The 20863-nt window shown below is 28.7% G+C and overlaps 1 protein-coding gene across 1 annotated transcript in view; it reads right to left on the reverse strand.

Moving 5' to 3' along the window:
- Window positions 1–20863, reverse strand: part of LOC129961052 (uncharacterized) — a 179818-nt gene that overhangs the window by 23376 nt on the left and 135579 nt on the right. The window contains exon 3 of the mRNA XM_056074855.1: window positions 4912–5054. Coding sequence (XP_055930830.1) covers window positions 4912–5054 — 143 coding nt within the window. The remainder of the gene's footprint in view (window positions 1–4911; window positions 5055–20863) is intronic.

Consider the following 20863-nt stretch of genomic DNA (forward strand, 5'->3'; position numbering starts at 1 on the left):
GTGTAAAGTAACATAACGGATTACATGAATCCAAAAGAACAGAACTCGAATCTTTTCAACCGGTAACTGCTGAATTACCTATAATCTTTTGCAAGACTCTATTTGGACTCTCTAAAAGAATATTCCCCTAGTTTGCAAAATTTTTTATATTAAATGAATCTGACAGAGTTAGACTACGCATTTTTTGAAAAAAAATAGCTGAATAAAATCCAATGTCTAGGTGATTCTAATTCTTTTTACTGTGGCATAACTTTCAAATATTCTCTATTGGTTGGGATCCCGAAATTTGAAGTTCGTGTTTCACTTTAGAAGCTTTCTTCAGCATTTAACAATGATTAATCATTAGCAGATCTTTAACAAACCTCTTTCAGCTTGAGACGATCACATTAACCTACACATTACTCAGGATTATTTAAAATCGTATATATAAATAGTTATAATGGTCTTTGAAAGCAAAGAAAGTAGATTACTTTTTAAACAAATTTACGAAAGCAAATTGGCAATTATAGAATCTCAAAAGAAACAAACATTGTGCGCTTATATCAATAACGTGCACTCGATTTATACCAAAAACAAAACAATTCAAATCTTCTTTCTAAATAAAGACAAAATAATCCCAATGCATTGATTAGACTGGCTTTCATCGAAACAGAAACATAGAATCTTAAATTAATATCTTTTTTTTAGGGAATCTTAGTTTTAAAAAAGTAATTCCTCAATTAAATTGAAGGGAACTGTTGAGATATAAGGAGTGAGGTGAATTAATTAACTTTCCCGTTTTCCAAAGACGTAAAATAACAAAAAATTACGAATACTAAAAGAACTTTGAAATTTCTAATGCATCACAGACACGAGTGCCATTTATTTGTATATATAAAGTAGTGCACTCGCTTTAGTGCAATTAGGTGAAAGGAATTAAACGTCGGATAAAGATAGTGGATAAAACATTTTAGGGATTTTTTTTAAATTTCAAATTTAAAAACTACTTTTTTTTACCTCCTTTCTCCTTTAATAGAAATAAAAGCAATTTTGTTTATTTTTAGTTGATGTGGTTTCCTTAATTGTATTACCTGTTATTTAAGTCTGACATTTAATTTCCGTCTTTCAATTTTTAAAATTAAATTCAGCCATGTCTTAGGATAAATATGTTGCTTATTGTTTACTTCTATAATATCTGCAGAATATTGTTACTCTCTATATGACGAATACTGCAATAAAATGTTGAATTTGAAGCAAGAAGTCAGTCGTGCGTAGCTTTAAAATTTTTAAATTCTGTTAAAAATCCTGACTGAATATAAATTGCTTCAGTTTGTATAGGTTCACTAAAGATTTTTGAGCTAAAAAAATAAATAAATTTTTATTCATTTGTTTTTAGTACATATAAAGTATACGCATAGATAAAATAAAATAAAATAAAAATACAGATTATTAATTTAATATTACAGAAAGTTAGTTTTATTAACGTAGAATGCTGAAACGGAAAAAAACTGAAATATTATCTTATATATATATATATATATATATATATATATATATATATATATATATATATATATATATATATATATATATATTGTCATTTATTCAGTGAAGAAAAGTTAAGGCATTTGTGAGTATTTACAGGATTCTTTATTGCAGAATAAGATAATACATTTTGAAATTAAACCGCTTTATCTTACTTCATTTTTTATATAAAAATGATGCATATTATGACTGATGTAACAGCAAAAACCCTATAAGTTATACGTAACAAGATTTCCCTTGACTTTTAAATTTTTTTGCATCTCTTTCTCCCCTCCCATAAAAATCCAACTGAATAAAACATGCAAAACTTTCATGAATTTATCCATACTCATATTAGGATATTCTCGTTTTTCCTATTCGAAATTTCTAGGAAATGCAGCATCTGAAATAGAATTTTTAGAAGTGGAATTCTTAAATGTGATAGGAAAAAAACAGAGTAAAAGCAATTCAAGAAGAACAATTTAAAGACTCTGGCTAGGACCAACTGTTCGGACACGGATAAATGCTTTGTACAATGAAGTAGTAAATGCAAGCATGGAATCATTGTATAGCCTGGATTGAATTTTGCAATAACAGTTTTTCAGAGCATGATTTTATATTTTCTAGATTAATTACATTTCTGAAGGAAGAAGAAACATAAGTATAATTTCTAAGAAAATACATAAGTCTTTGATTTGTATGTGATGAGAATGAACGAAAACAAATCGTTTTAAATGTAATAGCTTCAAATGCCGTTTGTAATGATATACATTTCCTTTATTCGAAAATTGACATTTTAAAATCTTTAAATATTAAGCGATAAAATGGATGATTTACTAATCAAGTAACTTACTAGCATCTGGCAATAACTGGTAAATGATATGTAATTGAAATGAACTTTTGGATGCGATTTAATTAGAAATTTCGGATAAGAAAATAAATTGTATAAAATAAAATGACAGCCGTTGTATTTACGAATCGACAATTTAGATTAAAGTAGGGTTATATTGAAAAGAAAAAAGCAAAAAAAAAAAAAAAAATGAAAAAATTAACTGATATATGAATAAAAATCAATAATGCAAAACTTCGTCGTGAGAGACGATTGCCACCGAATTTAGAACGTTCTTTTGAAGACTTAGACATTTCAAATGAAAACATTCGGGAATTTTAAATTCTGTATTTTCTATCTCTTCTCTGATAAATATTTGCAAAATATTCCAATGGTTCTTTATGAGTCTTAATCCATAATTCAAATAATTTATCCTCTAAATATGCTAATTTTGCCAGAAATTGAAGTTTGAAAAATAATGGAGTAGGTAATAATAATTTATCCTGCCTACCTAATATTGCAATTACTTGCGAACATATGGCATACATTTAGTCATAATTATTTCAAAGTGCCTATAATATCTGCAAGTCGAAGTAATATTTATGAAAGGTAAAATGACTTGAATACCACTATTTTATAACCATATAATTTTCAGTAGTTGCTTGAATTGTAGAAGAATTTCGTTTTGATCTATACGTTTATAGCTTATTTTTCAAATTTACTTCCTTATCATCAGATTATTATTGGTATTTATAAAGTTTGATTAAATATTAATAGTTAAGAACATGAAAGCTTTTACCAAAGAAAATATTTTTGGAGTAGTTTGGGTTCTTATTTAGGTATTTTGTGTGGAATAGATTTGGATTCAATTTGTAGTTTTCTATTAAAAAATTCCGGACCAATGATCAAGGTAGCAGCAAAACCACTTCATACTATCACTTTTTCATGGTGCAAGATTTGTTCTTGGATAGCATGAGGGTTTTCTGCTGCCCAAATTCGGCAATTGCGGATGTCCATTCATCACTCCGCAGAATGTTCCATGGTCAAGAGACGTGAAACATCATTGCAATAAGGAATTAAAGTCCAAATCCTCTGAATCCACGTCCTGCAATTCGTGTCTAAGCTTTATTTTTTAAGGATAAAAATGCAGTCTCCTGAATGGGCTTGCTTGCAGAGGAATACTGCATATCCAATATACAGGAAACAACACACTCTACCATGCAGCGATTGTCTGCTGGCTTCAACAACTGCGGTAGCTACATTTTTGACGATAGAAGGGATTTTACTTTTGTCCTCTACCTGGAAATATAGCAAGTTGTCCAGTTGTTTGAAAGTCCTTGTATCATCCTGCTAGGACACATGGACACATTGAATCTCTTCGTATAGGCTCAAACATGTTTTTACACATCAGTACCCGATTTCTGCATGTTCTGGTAGAAAAATTTTACCAGATGCACTTTTCTTTCAACTTAGGCGTTATGTGTAGAGAAGCAGCTAATACTCGTGAAGAATGCGTCTTCTTTATATTCAAAAAATAATCCTAATATGTATGCGATTTATCGTAATGATGTTTCACATTTTTAATATTTGCAAATAAACGCCATTTATGCTATAGTATCATCTATGAATGGATTTTGGTACTAAAACTTCTTGTTTAATAAATGCCAAGCACATTATTTCAATTATCTGTAGTTCAATTTTTTTTCATTTGGACCAATAGAACGCATATTACAGCACTCTGAAGTGGGAAATGTATTCTTACTAACCCTGTATTTCATTTATAGAATTAGCATTTAAGAATTATCAAAAAAATATCTTTTACTCCTTATTTTTATGATATATTAAGTTAGGTCGCCAAAATTTTTTCTTTTTTACCATTTTGTAGTCTCCACCCAAAAAGTTTTGTCATCCCTAATCTTAAAAAAAAAAAAAAAAAAAAAAAAAAAAAACCTAAAGGATCTTTACTTTTAAATCTGTTTATTATTATTAATCTGTGGTCAATTGATCTGTAACAAAATTTCAAATATTTTATTGATTTTTTTCGACTTAAAGTTCAAATTACTTCAAAATTATTAGTATGCAGAATAATATGAAAAAGGTCTAGTATATGAAAAAGGATATTTTTCTGATTTCCTTACTCTGAACTGCTACAGAAAGTTCTTTTTAGATCTTCTAATGCTTATTTATTGCATTCTTTCATTCATTCGAACTTTCATGCATTCTCCGCTTTGAAAAATGTACAAATAAGACAAGCTGCTTTGCACAATATTCTAAATTCAGCTATAAGTAATTCTTCTCGTATAGTTAGAACTAAAATTGTAGGTACCTGACATCTAGTATATTGCGTGATCTGATCAAAATGTTGCTAAATATCAAATTGGCATCAACAATGCATCGATAAATCTAAGGTCTCTATAAATATGGGTTTAATTTGCTTAAAGTTATGTTTCATTAAATTAGATTTAAAGAATTAAGGATAACTAGACAGATTTGATTCACTATTCTTTCTACATCAAAAATTTTGAAGAAAAAATATTTGTGTAAGTGATTGCATTATGTATACACAAAATGAAACTTACCTTCCTGGAGTTTTCCTTGCACACATATATCATCTATGACGTGCCTTGAGTCTGAGACCACTGATTTAAATATTCTCTTCTGTGGAGCCGTAAAACATCGAAAACTATGATCTTCTATGCACCTCACGCCCTGCTGTAGCTTTCTGAAAGTCAGAAAAAAAAAGTCATGTTATAAATTAATGGAAAATTTTAACAAAAGCGTAGATCTAGTAGACAGTACTAAATACATAGAGAAAAATGCTATTTGTTGACAGGCAAAAACAAAGCACATATTCGCAATTCACTTGAATAAAAATATTTTTCTTGATAATCCTATTCTTTGCTGTAATTCAGTGATAAAAGTGAAACATGGATGAATCCTTTCTTATTTCTTAATATTCTTTCTCAAATTTATGTTTCTTTATTTTTTCTTAAATTTATATTTTAATTATATGTTGTAACGGAGTTTAATTTTAGAGTGTAATTAATAGAAATAATTACTTTTAAATAATGCTTGTATGAGTGTCATAAATTATGTAAGTTTATGTTTTGGAAGAGAGTTAATATTTAGCATTTTTCTCATGCATTTTTCATAGCATTTTTCTCATGTTGCTTTTTATATGAGTTCATTTTTCTAAAACTTATTACATTGTATTTAAAATAGTTTTAGGTGCTTGTAAGGTAAATGAAAGATTAAAAAAATAAAGAAAGCTTTAGAAACACTTGGAAGAATATTTCATCCTTATTGTTTCATGAAAAAAAAATGTAACGATGTTTTATATAATATTTTGGTTTGCCATAGAATAAAAAAAGTTATTGCTCGCTTTGATTATTCATAATATTAAAAATTATTTCCATCCTATTATTAAAAAAGCTAATTTCCTATTGTGATTATTTTTTCCAAGTTTTAAAATTGCAAAAAAATGTTTTACTTTTTCCATCATGTATACACCACACACTAAAATATTCAACTATATTACCACATCAAGCCCTTTCCGATATTTAGAAGCGGCAAAACTTTGAACTTTTTTTAAATAACACAAATAATTCATTCAGTTTATATTTTAAAATCTGGTTATCAAACAACTCGATTTTTTATCAAAGGAAATTTAAGTCCGATCCAAGCTTATTCCATAAACATTTTTCAGTATCAATCGTTTTTATTGATTCAGTTTTTGGAATTTAAATCTTAATGATGTTCAAAATGTTTTTTAGCTTGTAAGGGAAATAAGAAATTTAAGAAAAAGCTTTAGAGATAACAGTTAACTGAATATTCCAGTTGGAAAAAATCTAATGACATTTTATTTCATGTTTTGATTATTCATCGAATAAAGGTTTTTGTCCTATCTTTATTTTTATTACTTATACATACTATCATTATTAAAAAATAATTATAGTATTACTTATACTATCATTTTTTTAGCTTTATATCGGCAAACACGTTTTCTTTATCCCACAAATATAGACCAATAAATGCAATATTTAAACTAAGCAACTTATTCTTCTCCTACAAAGTTATCAGATCACTTCCTTTCAGAGGACGGAGCGCAGTCAAACTTTGAACCTTTCCCAATAAATTTAGAATAAAAGAGATAAATTCATACCGTTTATATTTTACAAGTCGGTAACCAAACGACTCGACGTGTTATCAAAGACAATGAGTCCCGAATACAATCTGAGCTTGTTTCGTGAGTTGGCTCAGTTCCCAGAACACGATCAGAACCTCAGTTAGACACACTTTGATGAGCGCAACTCGTGCGAATGCGAAATATCGATTTTCGAAACTGAGAGCAACTTTTTAAAAGAGATCTTTTCTTTGTGTTTTATTCAGAGTATTGGGAGAGGGGAAGTAAAATCCGGTGTTAAGACCATGAAATAAATACCTGCTTACTTGCAGTACATAAGTAAACACCTTTGGTTTGTAGAAGGAGGAATTGCGTGAGAAATTAATTCCAAGCTTTTCCACACTCTGTACGAATTGTAGCGGATGGGATTAATTTTAGCATATATTTTGAAGTATTCTTAAACTTCCATTGGAAGATGCTCCGTCATTCGCGTATAATTATTAAAATAATTCAAAGATATATCTACCATTGAAATTATATCTTAGATGAGATTAAGATTAGATCAGATGTAGTTGTTATAAAGATGCTCTAAAACTCTTTAACAAGTTACTTTTATTTCTGATTATATTAATAATTAATTGATATACAGGCGTTGTTCGGGATGAAAATAATTTCATGCATAATATTTTTAGAGCCATAACTACTTTTATATAAATATTATAAAATCTAAAATCCTTTCCGTCTAAAACATTTTTCTTTAAATTGTAATTAAGAATTATTTAGAAATCCTTAATATAGTTTGTAAAAATGTTGAAAAAGAACAAAAATATCAAAAAAATTAAACTAGTGCAGCTCTAAGTTTCATCGTTATCTAGCAATAGGGAAATTTCAATTTCTTACTTCAAAATCGTATCTACCTATTGAATTTTTTATAACATTTTGAAATATTAATACACATTGAAAAAATTGTACAGTAGCGAATTTAGTATTATTGAAACGGTTTCCGAATTTTTCCTTTGTTCTCTGCTGCGATGTCTCGGCATAGACCCTCACAGCCTAAAGCAATTGCTTTAGGCTGTGATTTAGTTCAGGAGTCTGTATCATTTGCTAGCCAAAACTTTACTTTTCCAGCATTCGCTTGGTTTATTCTTGCTTTTAAATATCTTTAAAAAATCGTCTTTAAAGCCAAGAAAGGCAGCACCGAAAGATATATGGAGAAAAACTTTTTTTTAAAAAGCTAGTGGTACTATGGCTCAAAATTTTAATGTTGGCTGCCAAAGTATATATTTCCTTATTTTAAAATCGTCTGCGTAAAATTGTTAAAAGATATTACCAATAGTTGAAAGAAAACTCGTACAGAAATGAACTGATATTGTTGAAAAGGTAGAATTTTATATTTTAAGGTGGTATAAAACATTTTTCTTTGAGATTATTGTGGGAACATACAAAATTTTAGCTAATTTCTAATCAGCTCAATACATTATGAATGCTTGGACTTTGAAACGTTGACAATATTCTTTCTCTTTCCTTAAATCCCAAGTGTACAAAATTTGTTTAAATTCGGCCCAGTTATTTGGAAGGAGATGCGGAACATACCCATAATGTCTTTTATTTATATTAAGAATATATTTCAGTTTCATCGTTAAAAAGAGATCAGTTTATTCCCTTAATTTTTTTTGTTATTTTATTTTTAAACGCTTTCACAAAGCATTAAATTATGCAAGCTATTAAAAAAGAATAAAAGCTAGTGTTAAAACCTTAAAAAAAATTCATCGATTTTTATACAACATATCAAAGAGTTTAAAGTTAATTTTGTCATTGAAAAAATCTTTAATAATATTTTTAATTCCAGTTCCTTTTACTGAAACATACAAATTTAATGCTGTGGAAGTTTTTTAATACGGTATTATTTCGTATTTACCCTTTTTTCAGGAGCCAGAAGAATAATGTATTAAACCGGGAAATCTCAGGAAGTCCTTTAAATTAATTATCACTAATCTGAGGGACTGAAAAAACAACGTGGTAAAAGCAAATTTTACATACGGGACCATAAATGTAAAGTAATGCATTAGCTTTTTCTTTGTTTATCGAACTCAAATGCTGCCCTGTTCTTAGGCAGAACAATTTTCCAGACCTAAAATCAATATTAGACGAGAATGGAAGATATATAAACCGTGTAAAATGCATAAAATTGGTTATGTTTCAGGGAATTTTGTAACCGCCTTAATCTTGAGTTCATTGCATTTCTTTTCGGAAATTATTTTTATTACTTACATGCAAATTATGAATTATAAATTATATTTGTTTATCAAACTTAATCAGCTTCCGAATTCCCAAGGTAGATTTTTTAGTACATATAAATGCAATAGATGAATGCCAACTAGTTTAAAATGTTTCGATAAGGAAATTTCAGTCTTAGGAAATTACTAAGCGATCAAAGATGTAAGGTGAACATAATGGATTAATAAAATGTACATATAGTTAGAAGGTAAATAGCTTAGTTACGTTGTTTTGTACAAGCAACCGCAAAATAACATTTGAAAAATAAATATATTTTCCGCTGATTTATGGAAGACGAATTCTAATTTTCTTCATTCATTCTCTCATTCATAACCTTCAATAACCAGTATCCCTTTGTATTTCTTTAGTCACCTGAAAGGAAGTTAACTTTTATTAAGGTAAATTGCACCTGGTGATAAAAAGTGAATTCTTCAGTGTGATACTATAATATACGAAAAATGTGTTTGAGTGTAAATGACAAGAACTTCCATTTTTTTATCTCTTTTTTCATTAAATTGGATTACATGTGAAGATATTACACGTAATTACACAGAATATCAACATTAAACAAAATTCATTAAGAAACACCTGAAAATAACCTCTAGTAAAAAACCAACACAACACATGTTTTATTAAAAAATAGAAATTAAATAATAAAAAAATAGAAAATACTATTTTCTTCCTTTAAAAATTTGCAAAGAGAAATTTATTTAATATCTTCAATTTCCGAACCACTATAGCTAGTTAAGTGAAAATTTGAAAATTGCTTGAATTCTTGTATGTTAATATGAATGCTTAAGAATTTAAATTTCAAATTTTAATCAATGATTTCTTTTCAACGTTTCGAAACTGGAAATTTAATTAATGTTTGTAACAACAGTTTGGAGCGGGAATTTTAATGAATATCTTGTGAAAGTTTGGGTAATATTGATTTATTTTTCTCTTCCGGTAAGACCAATAATTTTTGAGGTTCATAAATGATAAAAATTACAATAATTGAAACTCATTTAAATTATTTTTCTTTGATATACAATTAATTCTTCAGCAATTTTTAAACGACGAATATCTAAAAAGAAAACCTAAAAAATATAAAATATATCTGATAAAAAATACATACTTCTAAAATATAAAAATGCTCTAAAAACGTTAAAATTAAAATTATATTATTCACAAAAGTTTCTTCGGTTTCACTCTTGGATAATAAGAAAAAATCGATAATGAAATATTATGAAAATATTAGAAATGATTATTTAACTTTTACAGTAAGCTATGAAAATTGGGAAATGATTACTGATTAATAATACACTAACCAAAATAAAAACTTTATTGAATACAGTAAAAAAATCAAATTACTTCACAGGGAAAAGAAAAGCATTTGTCGTTTTTAACTTACTTTTACTAATTTCTTACTGTCTGCAGCAGATTAAAATATAAAAGGATGAATAGGAGCCTTTCCTCCTCCCACATCTATGTTTAATTTATTTTTGGTTAACTTTTTATCCTAATTATTTTTTGTAGGTTATTAATTAAGTGACATCAAAAATTACCTTTTTCCGCAACGTTTAATTTTATTTTTTTGTTATAAATGAGCTGTTTTGTTCTTTAAGCATATCAATCAGTTTTGCCTGAAAGTGCAGAAGAAGCTCTCCGTGAGAAAATTATCTTATGGATGTCAGGTAATCAATAATTGCTGACCTTAATTGAGCTAAAGGTATTGTTTTTAGAAATAAATTAGAGGCATATTCTTTTTAAAAGGACTTAAAAAATGCCCTAGAAAGGTAACGCTTGTCTTCAATTATTCAAGTATTTTAATTTTCTTAATCTATCGCATCTCAAAGAGAATGCTGCAAGACTTTGCTTCTAACCCAGTTAAATTTGACTCAGATTATAAAAAGATAAAAAAGAATAAAAATTGTAAAGTATAATATATTCTTAAAAAAAATTTTTTTTTGAAACATGGTAACATACATTTAAGTAATAACAAAGATATGATTAACTTAAAAACTAAGGATAATGCTGGAATGTCGATTTAATTAAAAGCTATTTCACGGGTTAATGCCTGAATCCAAGTTTAGACCATTATATCATTTATACCATCCTAATGAATTATCATGGAAATTTAGATAATGACATTTTAACACACATAGACTGCCATCGTTGTTTAGTCATAATTCAGTACTTCGATGTTTGTCTTCAACTGTATATTTCACTGTTTGAAACGGCTTAATTAAAATAATATATCAAACTGAATTTAATAAGATTGCGCTTAGGTAGGAACAATGCAAGGAATTTCGCTCAGGCAACTTTAATATCTTTTAATATTCTTAATAAAATTTTTTTTCTTTTTATATTGATAATTAACATTACGGAATTAAGCTACTTAATGCGTTACATAGGTACAAAGGAATAATTTCAGAGTAAAAATATTTAAAATAATATTTATTGTTGATGTTTTGAATATTAATGCAAGAACAAACGCACACACTCACACACACACACACACACACACACACACACATATATATATATATATACATGTTTATGTATATGCTTACATATATATATGTAATAATATTTTAACTCTAATTTCAATTAATTTAATTTAGCTCATAGTAACTTCATTCTAAAATATTCTCTTATTTCGTGATCCAATTCCACTGTCTGTACTTAATTAATTCAAGAGAAGCTTTGTTAAATTGTTGAATCAGCTAAAATCTAACTTTCCCACACTGCGCCTGAAGAGATAAAATACCGCTAATCAGGCAAATTCTTTTTTAAAATCTCCCTGTGTTTCTCCTGCCTTGTCCACGCGTATAAAGAAAATCCCTATTGAAATCTCATAATACATTAGCACTGTAAAGAAATATTTTCCCTATCAAAATCATAGGTTATATAAGACCAGGGATAAAATGTCCAAGAGCTTTTTCGTCATTCCTTTCCTGTGTCGTTCTGTGTGCTCATCGCTTGTACATATGCCTGCTTCTTCAAAATGAAATAAAACGACGTCACGAAATTAAAAGTATCTTCACTGTCTTCAAACTGCATCATGCTTCACATAAAATAATATATATATATATATATATATATATATATATATATATATATATATATGTGTGTGTGTGTGTGTGTGTATCACCAGAAATGGTTTTAACAAAGAAATCTTAAAAATGCAGAAAATGTTACTATTTCCATTGTAATCATGAGAGAGTAAAATATGCAATTTACAAAAAGCTAATCGTCTTCTCTCTCTCTATATATATATATGTGCATATGTGTGTTTGTGTGTGTGCAATGAATTAAAAATGAATTTTTCTCTTCAGATATTATTTTTTGTTAGTTCGAGCCGTGATCAATGAACAGAAACTAGACGCTCACTTTACGGACAAGAATTTCCAAGCTAAAAAGAAAGGGAAAGATGAAGGCAACTTTTAACAACTCATAAAGGAAACTATTTTTAATTCTGAAGAGAAACTAAAAGAAAAGAAACTATTAGAAGCTTGAATAGCCTGCGTAACTCAGAAGTTAAAGCGCTTTTCGAGTTTGAATATTTATATATATATTACACATATACATACACATATAAATATGTAATCTAAGAACCTCTCACTGCTTAATCTCTTAATTGCTGCTCATCATAAAAACAGTTGCAATTTTAAGAATAGCTAGGAATTAACTTTATTACAATGTTTAATGTAGTACGCAAAGTTTTACTTAAATGCTTGAGGAGTTTGCATCCTAAACTGACTAATCCTTCCTGTAATATTGCATTGAGCAGTAAATTTTCGTCTACAAACCATCATATTATGACTGAAAGCAGTGGGTGGCAATAAATCAATCCTAACACAAACCTTTGAATATTGGAACGTAAGACGATAATAACCATATATTCCATTTGATAAGACATAGATTATTCTGAACTGCGTGTCAAAATTTCATTCATCCTTGAAGATGCTGAACTTCGTTCCGCATTGTCTCTCTCATCAATTTCAGTCTTCAGATAGGATTCAGAGAAGATGCCAAAGCAAAGTGAATAACTTTGAACCAAGTGGTGGAGCAGTACAACTCCCATCGGGTTATGGAGTTCCGAAACTCACAGGCGAAATGAACCGTGAGTCGGGAATTGCCTAGGGAACAGTTTATACCGCGGGATTTTGGGCTTAATTCACGATGACTTAAAGCTTTGCATTCTTCGTCTAAACCCCAGCGTCTTCTTGTCGTTTCGGAACTCTATTTCTGAATCAGTTTGGAATGCGTTTCGAACAACCACTCGTGGATAAAAGGGGGATCTGATATCTCCAAGGATTCTATTTATTTTATCGTTTGATCGTTGTTCAGTAAAATGAATGTAATTGATTTCGGAGTTGCTTGTTCAATCGCCGCACTCATGGGTTTTATGGAAAGAGTGCGATTAATCAACAGATTAGAGGTGAATTTGAGCTGTCAAAAATGCGAAGGGGGGATTTAAATGTTGCAATGTTGAATTGAATTAAAGAATTTGTTCAGTCTCGAAATGAACTAGAAGAAAGTTTCCAAGGACAATCATTCTTTTATGTAATATTTCTTAGCTATTTTGTTAAATAATAACTAAGAATAATTAATGAAATATTTTTATAAAAAGTCTTTTTTAATATTAATTTGATTTGTAAAATTTGCATTCATTTTCAAACAACACAAGGATTATCTTAGATCAAACATAATTGTGCCTAGAAGGATCGAATCGGCATACAGGATAAATCTTTGATTGAATCATGTCTAGAGCTCGTAAATTTGATATCAATCCTTCACAGTCCAATTTAATCAATGGAAATATGTTTTGGTATTTTTTTATTTCTACATATAATATATAATTTCTTATGCAATAAACGAAAACGGTATGCAGTCATATTTAATATCAGATGAGTTAATCTTTTTTTACTCAGCTTTTTGATATTTTTAATTTAATTTTCTTTTCAAAATTAAAACTGTTAGAACATTAAAACTATGAAGAAAGGTTTAAAAGCAAATGAAAAAAATCTACGTTTGCTGTGACTATAACATTTTGTCTAAAAAGAAAAGTAGAATAGTTAATGCCTTTAAAAAGTATCCTATAAAAAATAAAATTTTAAAATATATGAAATATTTGGTTTATAAGAGAAAATCACTATCAGTTTTTACCTCAGTTATTTTAGAAAATTACAAATATTTTACTTTAAAGTTAAAAAAATATTCAAAGCATTTTACACCTTTATCACAATTATTCCTTACATAAATTACTGCCAATTTACCAGCTTATTTCATACACTTTCTTTTTTAAATTGCATTTGTAAAGTCCGCCAGCTGTCCTGCTGCATGTAAAGATCGAGAAATAGAGAAACTTCATTGCTTAATGAGTCAAAGCTTAATGCTATGTTACTTTGGGGATCTTTCTTAAATATTATATTTGCTCATCTTTCTTAAATATTATATTTGCTCACTAACTATTCCAAGATGTACAGAAAATCGTACAATATTGTTACGATAATGAGTGAAATTCCGGATATTGAGCAAAACACATTTAAGGATAATAAAAAATGTATTAGTGTCCTTATTAGAATAAAAATGTATTAGTATCCTTAGAATTTGATCTCTGCAGACATTTGGATTAGTTGTATGTCTTGCAAATTTTCAAATCTTTTTATTATTTCCACTGAAATAATTGTTTTTTTATTGAAATAAAATAAAGAATAAAAAATAAAGAATTTTGAATAAAAAATAAAAAAAATTACAGAATGCAAAAATATTTACACCGAAAAATGTACTCAACGATAAGTGACAAAGATTTCGAAGTAAATTTTGTCGAACAATTTTCTTTTTAAACAGCTAGAAAAAATAAAATTAAATCGGAATTATTTTTTATATATTAATGATATCAATAAATGTATTTGTATCCCTAAAACATAAATAATTGAAGGACAGTACTTTTCTCACGTCGGAATGTCATGGCATAATAAAGAAAAACTTTTCAAGAAACATTTATAGAAAGAAAGAAATGAACTCTTTTGTTCCTAAGCTATTTTTTATCAACTGATGTCGTAGAACTGTCTCAGAAGAAAGATAGTGTCTTTTTTTAAAACCCTAAAAATTGAAACAAAGAAAAGAAGGGTCTTTTTGGATCATAAAATGGTGCTATAAGGTACCAAAGGGAATCGCTTCTTTTCGGCCCTCAGCGTAGCTAGTTACCATGGGAACGCAAACAGTTGGTTGTATTTGTTTCCCTATCGTAAAGCTAAATCACGTGATTTAGTGATAACAAAGTGGAATTGTTTCATCGGTTGAAAAAACAGGAAATAAAGAAGTGACTTCAAATCCAAGCGATAGCTAACAAATTTAGACAGTGATGGCAATATTAACGTTCTATAAAATGGATTAAGATCATTAACGAACAATTTTAACGAACATTAAGAGCATTAGCGAAAAATTTAATTTTATTTTTTAAATTCATGAAAATTATTCATCATGAATTCAGTAAGAGATTTTCTGAATTCCTGAAAGGCATTTCAAGAATTCAGAAAAAGAATTTCGGGTTACATGGAAACACTTCATGGATTTAATTTCATTCAATTTTTCAACTCCATAATAATTAAGAGGCTAAATACGTCAGAGAAGGCACCCAATTAATTTTAAAATTCTTTAACACATTTAAGTTAACTTGTTTTAATAGTTAATTGAGGAATAAATTTTTCTGCTAGTTAGGAGTAGTTTGTGCGGCTTATATAAAAATAAACTTTATAAATTACTAACTTAGCATGTAGTTATAAAATCCCTATTTATTCGAGTTGAAATTAAATTTAAAATTCGCAAGGAATCTGATGGTATTCAAATGTTAAATTATGTAACATAAACTAAATAAAGTATAAAAAAAACTATTTTAAAGAAGGTTAAGAGAAATTATAGCAATTCAGTTAGTGAAAAATATTTGGATTAGTCGTTAATTTATTAATTAATTCGTATGGCCGAAATGTTTACAGGTTTATAAATTTATAGTCATGCAGCTTGTAATTATTCTTCTTAACAAAACACTTTAATTCAATTTGACTTTTTTTGATTTTGTGAATAGAGAATTTTGTAACTGATTTTTCACTCACTTCTTCATGTGCTATAGGAATTAATTTTTGAACATTGTTGATTACGGCACGTTACTTTATTATTTTTAGAATTTACTTATCATTTATTTACTAGTCATTTTTTGCCTACCCGCACTAGCATTTGTGACTTGATAATAAGTTAAAATTTGAAAAAAAAAAAAGAATAAAAATCGAACAATTCTGCAATTTAATATACTAATAAAAGTGAGTCTGAAATATTTTGATTAATTTAAAATATTTTTAAATATTTTGTCGTAAATACTTCATTTTTTTTCACTTCTATAATGCTTGTATTCTAAAAAATAGTGATTTTTATCCCAAACAGATTTTTCTATTTCCCCTACATAGATAATAATACTAGCTATTTCGTACCTTTTTCAATGCAAGGTTTATCTGTTAAGCTGCATAGAAAGGAATAAACATCTATTCTCGTCTTGTCTTAAACTTTATCCGCAAATCCCGGAAATTAACCGAATAACTGGATCTGACGGACACAAAAAGATCCGACTATTAGGTCACCAGAGACTAGAAATGTTGGCTGTGGAATATTTCGCTGTCAGAAAGTGTCAGGCTTTTCGAGAAATAAATGTTTCTATTTAATGCCGATTCAAATTCGATTTTCTTAATGGCTTCTATTGTCAGCTAAAGGCATGAACACTTTTTAATTTGCGTAGCTGTATTGCTAACAGCAATTATTTATTTATATATGAATTTAAAAATGTCTAGATTACCAAATAAGATATAAATTTTATAGAAAAGTACATATAGTTTTCAAATATAAAATTTCCTCACATTAAAAATATGATTTGTAAGACATTGCGTTCATTATAAACAGTAGAATATGCATGTTATTATGTAGGTATAAAAGAAAGTTGAATTCAATGGCAGACAAAATATTCACAGCCAATACCACTCCAACTATAAAATTCAACTTCTTTATTAGAAGTGCTCAGAAATTAATGAAAAATGTCTCTATTAGAAAACAGCATTAGAAAATTTGCTTGGAAGTGTTTGTATATAAAACGACTGTATTCACAATTTATATGAAACATTGCTGTGTATATGCTTCCTAACATGATTTTATCGGAAGAAGATCAAAGAAAAATACTACAAAAAGATTCCTGAAATGTTTGTTGATGTCTAACATTTCAAGAAAAGTTTGCAAATAAAATGTTTAACTGACAGTTTCCGTCTTTCTTTAATCAAAACTTCATTTCTTTCTTCTTTATAAACATAATGGAGTTGAGAACAAAATTTTGTGCATCAGGTCAACGAATACTTCTGAAAACACATCCAAGTCGTATCTTAAAAAATAATTGCTATGTTAAGATAGACTTATTGCAGGGTTTAACTAAATAATGTAGCATACATGACAAATGATGGTTTGTAAACACTGAGGAAACCCCAGGGTAAATCTCTCTTTCCATATTGCTAGATTTACAGAACATTCAATATGTGATAGAAAAATCAGTAAATGGAACAAAAGTCTGGCATTCTTTCCTACAGGCGAATAGAAGGTTGCACGTTTTAAAAAAAATCTTTAATTATGCAGTAATAATTCTAAGTAGATAAATCCTTTGTATTTTAGTTTTTTATCAAATTTTATTCTATGTGTGTAAGTATTTATAGGCCATTCGAACTGGGAATTTTAAAATTCTAATATTCATTTGAATGCAATTAAAGGGCACAAATAAATTAAAGTATCCTTTTCTTTTTCTTTCCTTTTTTCTTTCAAAATTATCTACATGCATAGTAAAGAAATATATACATAGAAGTGATAGAGGCTTGTGAAGAAGATATTTCCTTCCCTGAAAGGTGCTTTGGAACCTCTTTTTACCTCTTCCACCTCTCGTAAGTCTTCAAAATGGTGCTTGATCACCAGTATAATTGGTCAGCACCATCTATAACTCTGAATGGAGTTTAAAAATATCCCAACTGATGTGAAATTCCAGTTTCTGTTTTAGTATCTAACAACTCAGGGAGATTTTTTTTTATATGTATGCGAATAAAGTTAAGCATAAATAAAAATAATCTATGGGATCGTAAACTTCGAGTTTCAGTCACGTTTTTTTATGTTGGATTGTAACAAAGATACTGTTGCGGTGTTGCGTCAAACGCCACTTGTCGCTGTCAAACCCGCTGAGTTTGTCAGTGACTTTAAGCCGAGTGAGCGACTCTTGTATTTTAAGTAGCGCCACCAACGGTCAAGAATACGACTCAGCTACTCATGCGTCACATTGGCTTGCACAACGCCTTTTTACAGAAGGGCACATTCACACACCTCACAGATAGAACACAGAAGAAGAAGAACAGCCAAGCCTGATCCGGGATTCGATCCCGGGAAAACAGATCAAGGGGAAGACGCGATACCCCTATGCCAGGACGTTGGCGGCAACGACCTTTTAGTTGACAACAGTAATTTTTATTATTATATAATATGCTGTTTGACTTTATTCTCCATATCGGGGCAGTTGGGACTTATTTCTGTTGTTTTTATTCAGCATTATTTATTTTTATTTGGCAATGCATTTTTTTCTTCTGGGAGTAGATCACTGTTTATTTCAATTCGATCTGCAAATGCTTAGATTCTCTACAACTTTTGTTAGTTAATCTATGACAATCAGATTTTAGATACTGTTAATAATATAACAGTCCGTCTAGACGGGCACATCTTCTAGTTTTATATAAAAATGGAATATTGACTCCCAGCACTGAAGATTAAGCAATTCTGAACTTAGAGGAATCAAATGATACAATTTATACTTTAAAGAACAGGGAGTCATTGCAGGAGTGGCTTTATTAATGCTTAATTTCTTTTAAGATTTTACAGGCGAAGAGAGAAAAGTCGATAATATTTGTTTCTGCCATTTCAATTGCTTGTTTTAAATTTTTATTCCATATAGGGCAGAGAGATAGCAAAAGAAAGAAATAAAAAGAACCATTATATTCTCAGTGAAATTATGTCAGGTTGGTACCTTTCTAAACGTGATCTTTAAATAATTGATTCTTCAAATTGCTTTTAAAACTTTTTTTCGAGTTTCATCCAGGGATCTAATTCATAAAGAGTGATATATTTTAACTCTTCTTGATATGTTCGAGACATTTATAATAAATATTCTTAATGATTTATTTCACAATGTAAAAAATCGATGCATAAAATGATTGGGTAAACGTTTTGAACTTTGAGGTATATCCTTTAATTATCGTGGTATTTCTGCGGCGATATCAGCAAAAATGACGTTGCTACAAACTATAAATTGATGATAAAACTACATAATGCCAAATCTAAATTAGTCTAAATTGTTTCCATTTTAGAAAAAAAAACCCTTCAATAAATATAAAGGTTTTAATACTTTACTACAGGAATATCTGTAATTAAGTTAGCTATATCAATATTAATTGAAGAAAAGTCTTTAGAGAATTTCTAACTGTTCTGTTATAAATAGAAATTAAAACCATCCAAGGAATTTAAATTTTCTAAGGAAAGTCCAAACTTAAAAGTATCATGAGTTCGAGGAAACAATTTTTGACCGGCAAAGAATTCTAAGAGATAGGAAATTACACGATCATTCAAAACAACCTTTGAAGGGTTTGTTCTTATTTTGCTCGTTTCTTTACCTGAAATGATGATGCCGCTTATTTTGGATAATAAGAAGTGGAAACATTGCTCTGCTTTTGTTTTAGCCACCTTGGCTTTTTTCCAAAACTGGATTAGAGGGAAGGTATTTTTTCTTTCACTCGGTTAAATTAATTACGATTATTTACGTTTACTTTCAGTTAGCGCCGTAGCTCTATTTCTTTGTTTTAATTTGATAACGCTTTAACCTCCGCCCTTGTTTGGCACTTAAACCTAATGATCTTTTGTTTGCTTTATATTATGCTCCTCAAAATGCAGGAAGGAATGAGAGGGTGTGGACGATGAAGTGAGTTCTCAAGTGCTTTCTTCTGATTTTTATGCCAGCTACAAGGAGTAGACATGTCAGGGCGCAAATAACATAAATTTAAGAACCATTATTTTAATTAAGTCCATTAAGTAAGGATTAGAATTGTGGGTTATTTTTTAAAAATCTTTTTATTTAAAAACTCAACAGTATAACATAACTTTTCTTTTTGTGTTTGAACAAATAATTTCATGTCCTCCTTTTAAAGAAAATTTAGTTTAAATTTAATTGTATTTTGTTACTCATTTTGAAGCAACATGCGAGTTGTTTTTCTGCGGATCTCGAAATTTTGGATTTTTGTCACTGCTAATGAGCAGGCCATCACGAAAGGATATTTGACCCTCAATGTCAAATTTCTGTCCAATGTTTATTCGATACTTTAACACTAGACTAGAGTGACCACTTCAAACGAATAATGGAACTCTTAACAATCCTATACAGATTTTTAATTAGTCAATATGGCAATAAAGTATAAGTTTCTTCAATAGTCAAATGCATTTAAGTATAATAGTTAAATGCATTTAAGTATAATAGTCAAATGCATTTAAGTATAATAGTCAAATGCATTTAAGTATAATAGTCAAATGCATTAAAGTATAAGTTTCTTTAATAGTCAAATAGTCATTAATAAATACAACTGCATTTATTAATCATGAATGAAATGAACATAAAATTGTCTAGGAAGGATTTTTTAGCTCAAAGGATTGAACATTATCATTTGAGAAAAAGTGATTTCTAAAGTACTCACGGAACTAGTTTGTGAAAAGAGATCGCAGCGTCGTTAACGACGTCTAAAAAGGCTTGTTTCATGACTCATGACTTTATTTTACGCCTTGTTCAAGATTTTTCTCTTGGAATCTCAAGGTTAATCAGTTTTCTCATCAAAATGTTGACTTATTTTTTCCTTACTCTATTTTTACTATCTTATCTTGTCTTATTCTTTTATTTGCCATCTTTTCTACAATTCTTTATATTTCTCTTATTTATTCTTTGAATTTTTATTTTGAATCCATGAATTTTCTTGTCTATTTTTATTTTTAATTATTTAGCGCTAAGGATAATTGATTTTTTTCCCCATCGAAGG

The sequence above is a fragment of the Argiope bruennichi genome, chromosome X2, assembly GCF_947563725.1.
Source record: "Argiope bruennichi chromosome X2, qqArgBrue1.1, whole genome shotgun sequence".
NCBI classification, from domain to species: domain Eukaryota; kingdom Metazoa; phylum Arthropoda; class Arachnida; order Araneae; family Araneidae; genus Argiope; species Argiope bruennichi.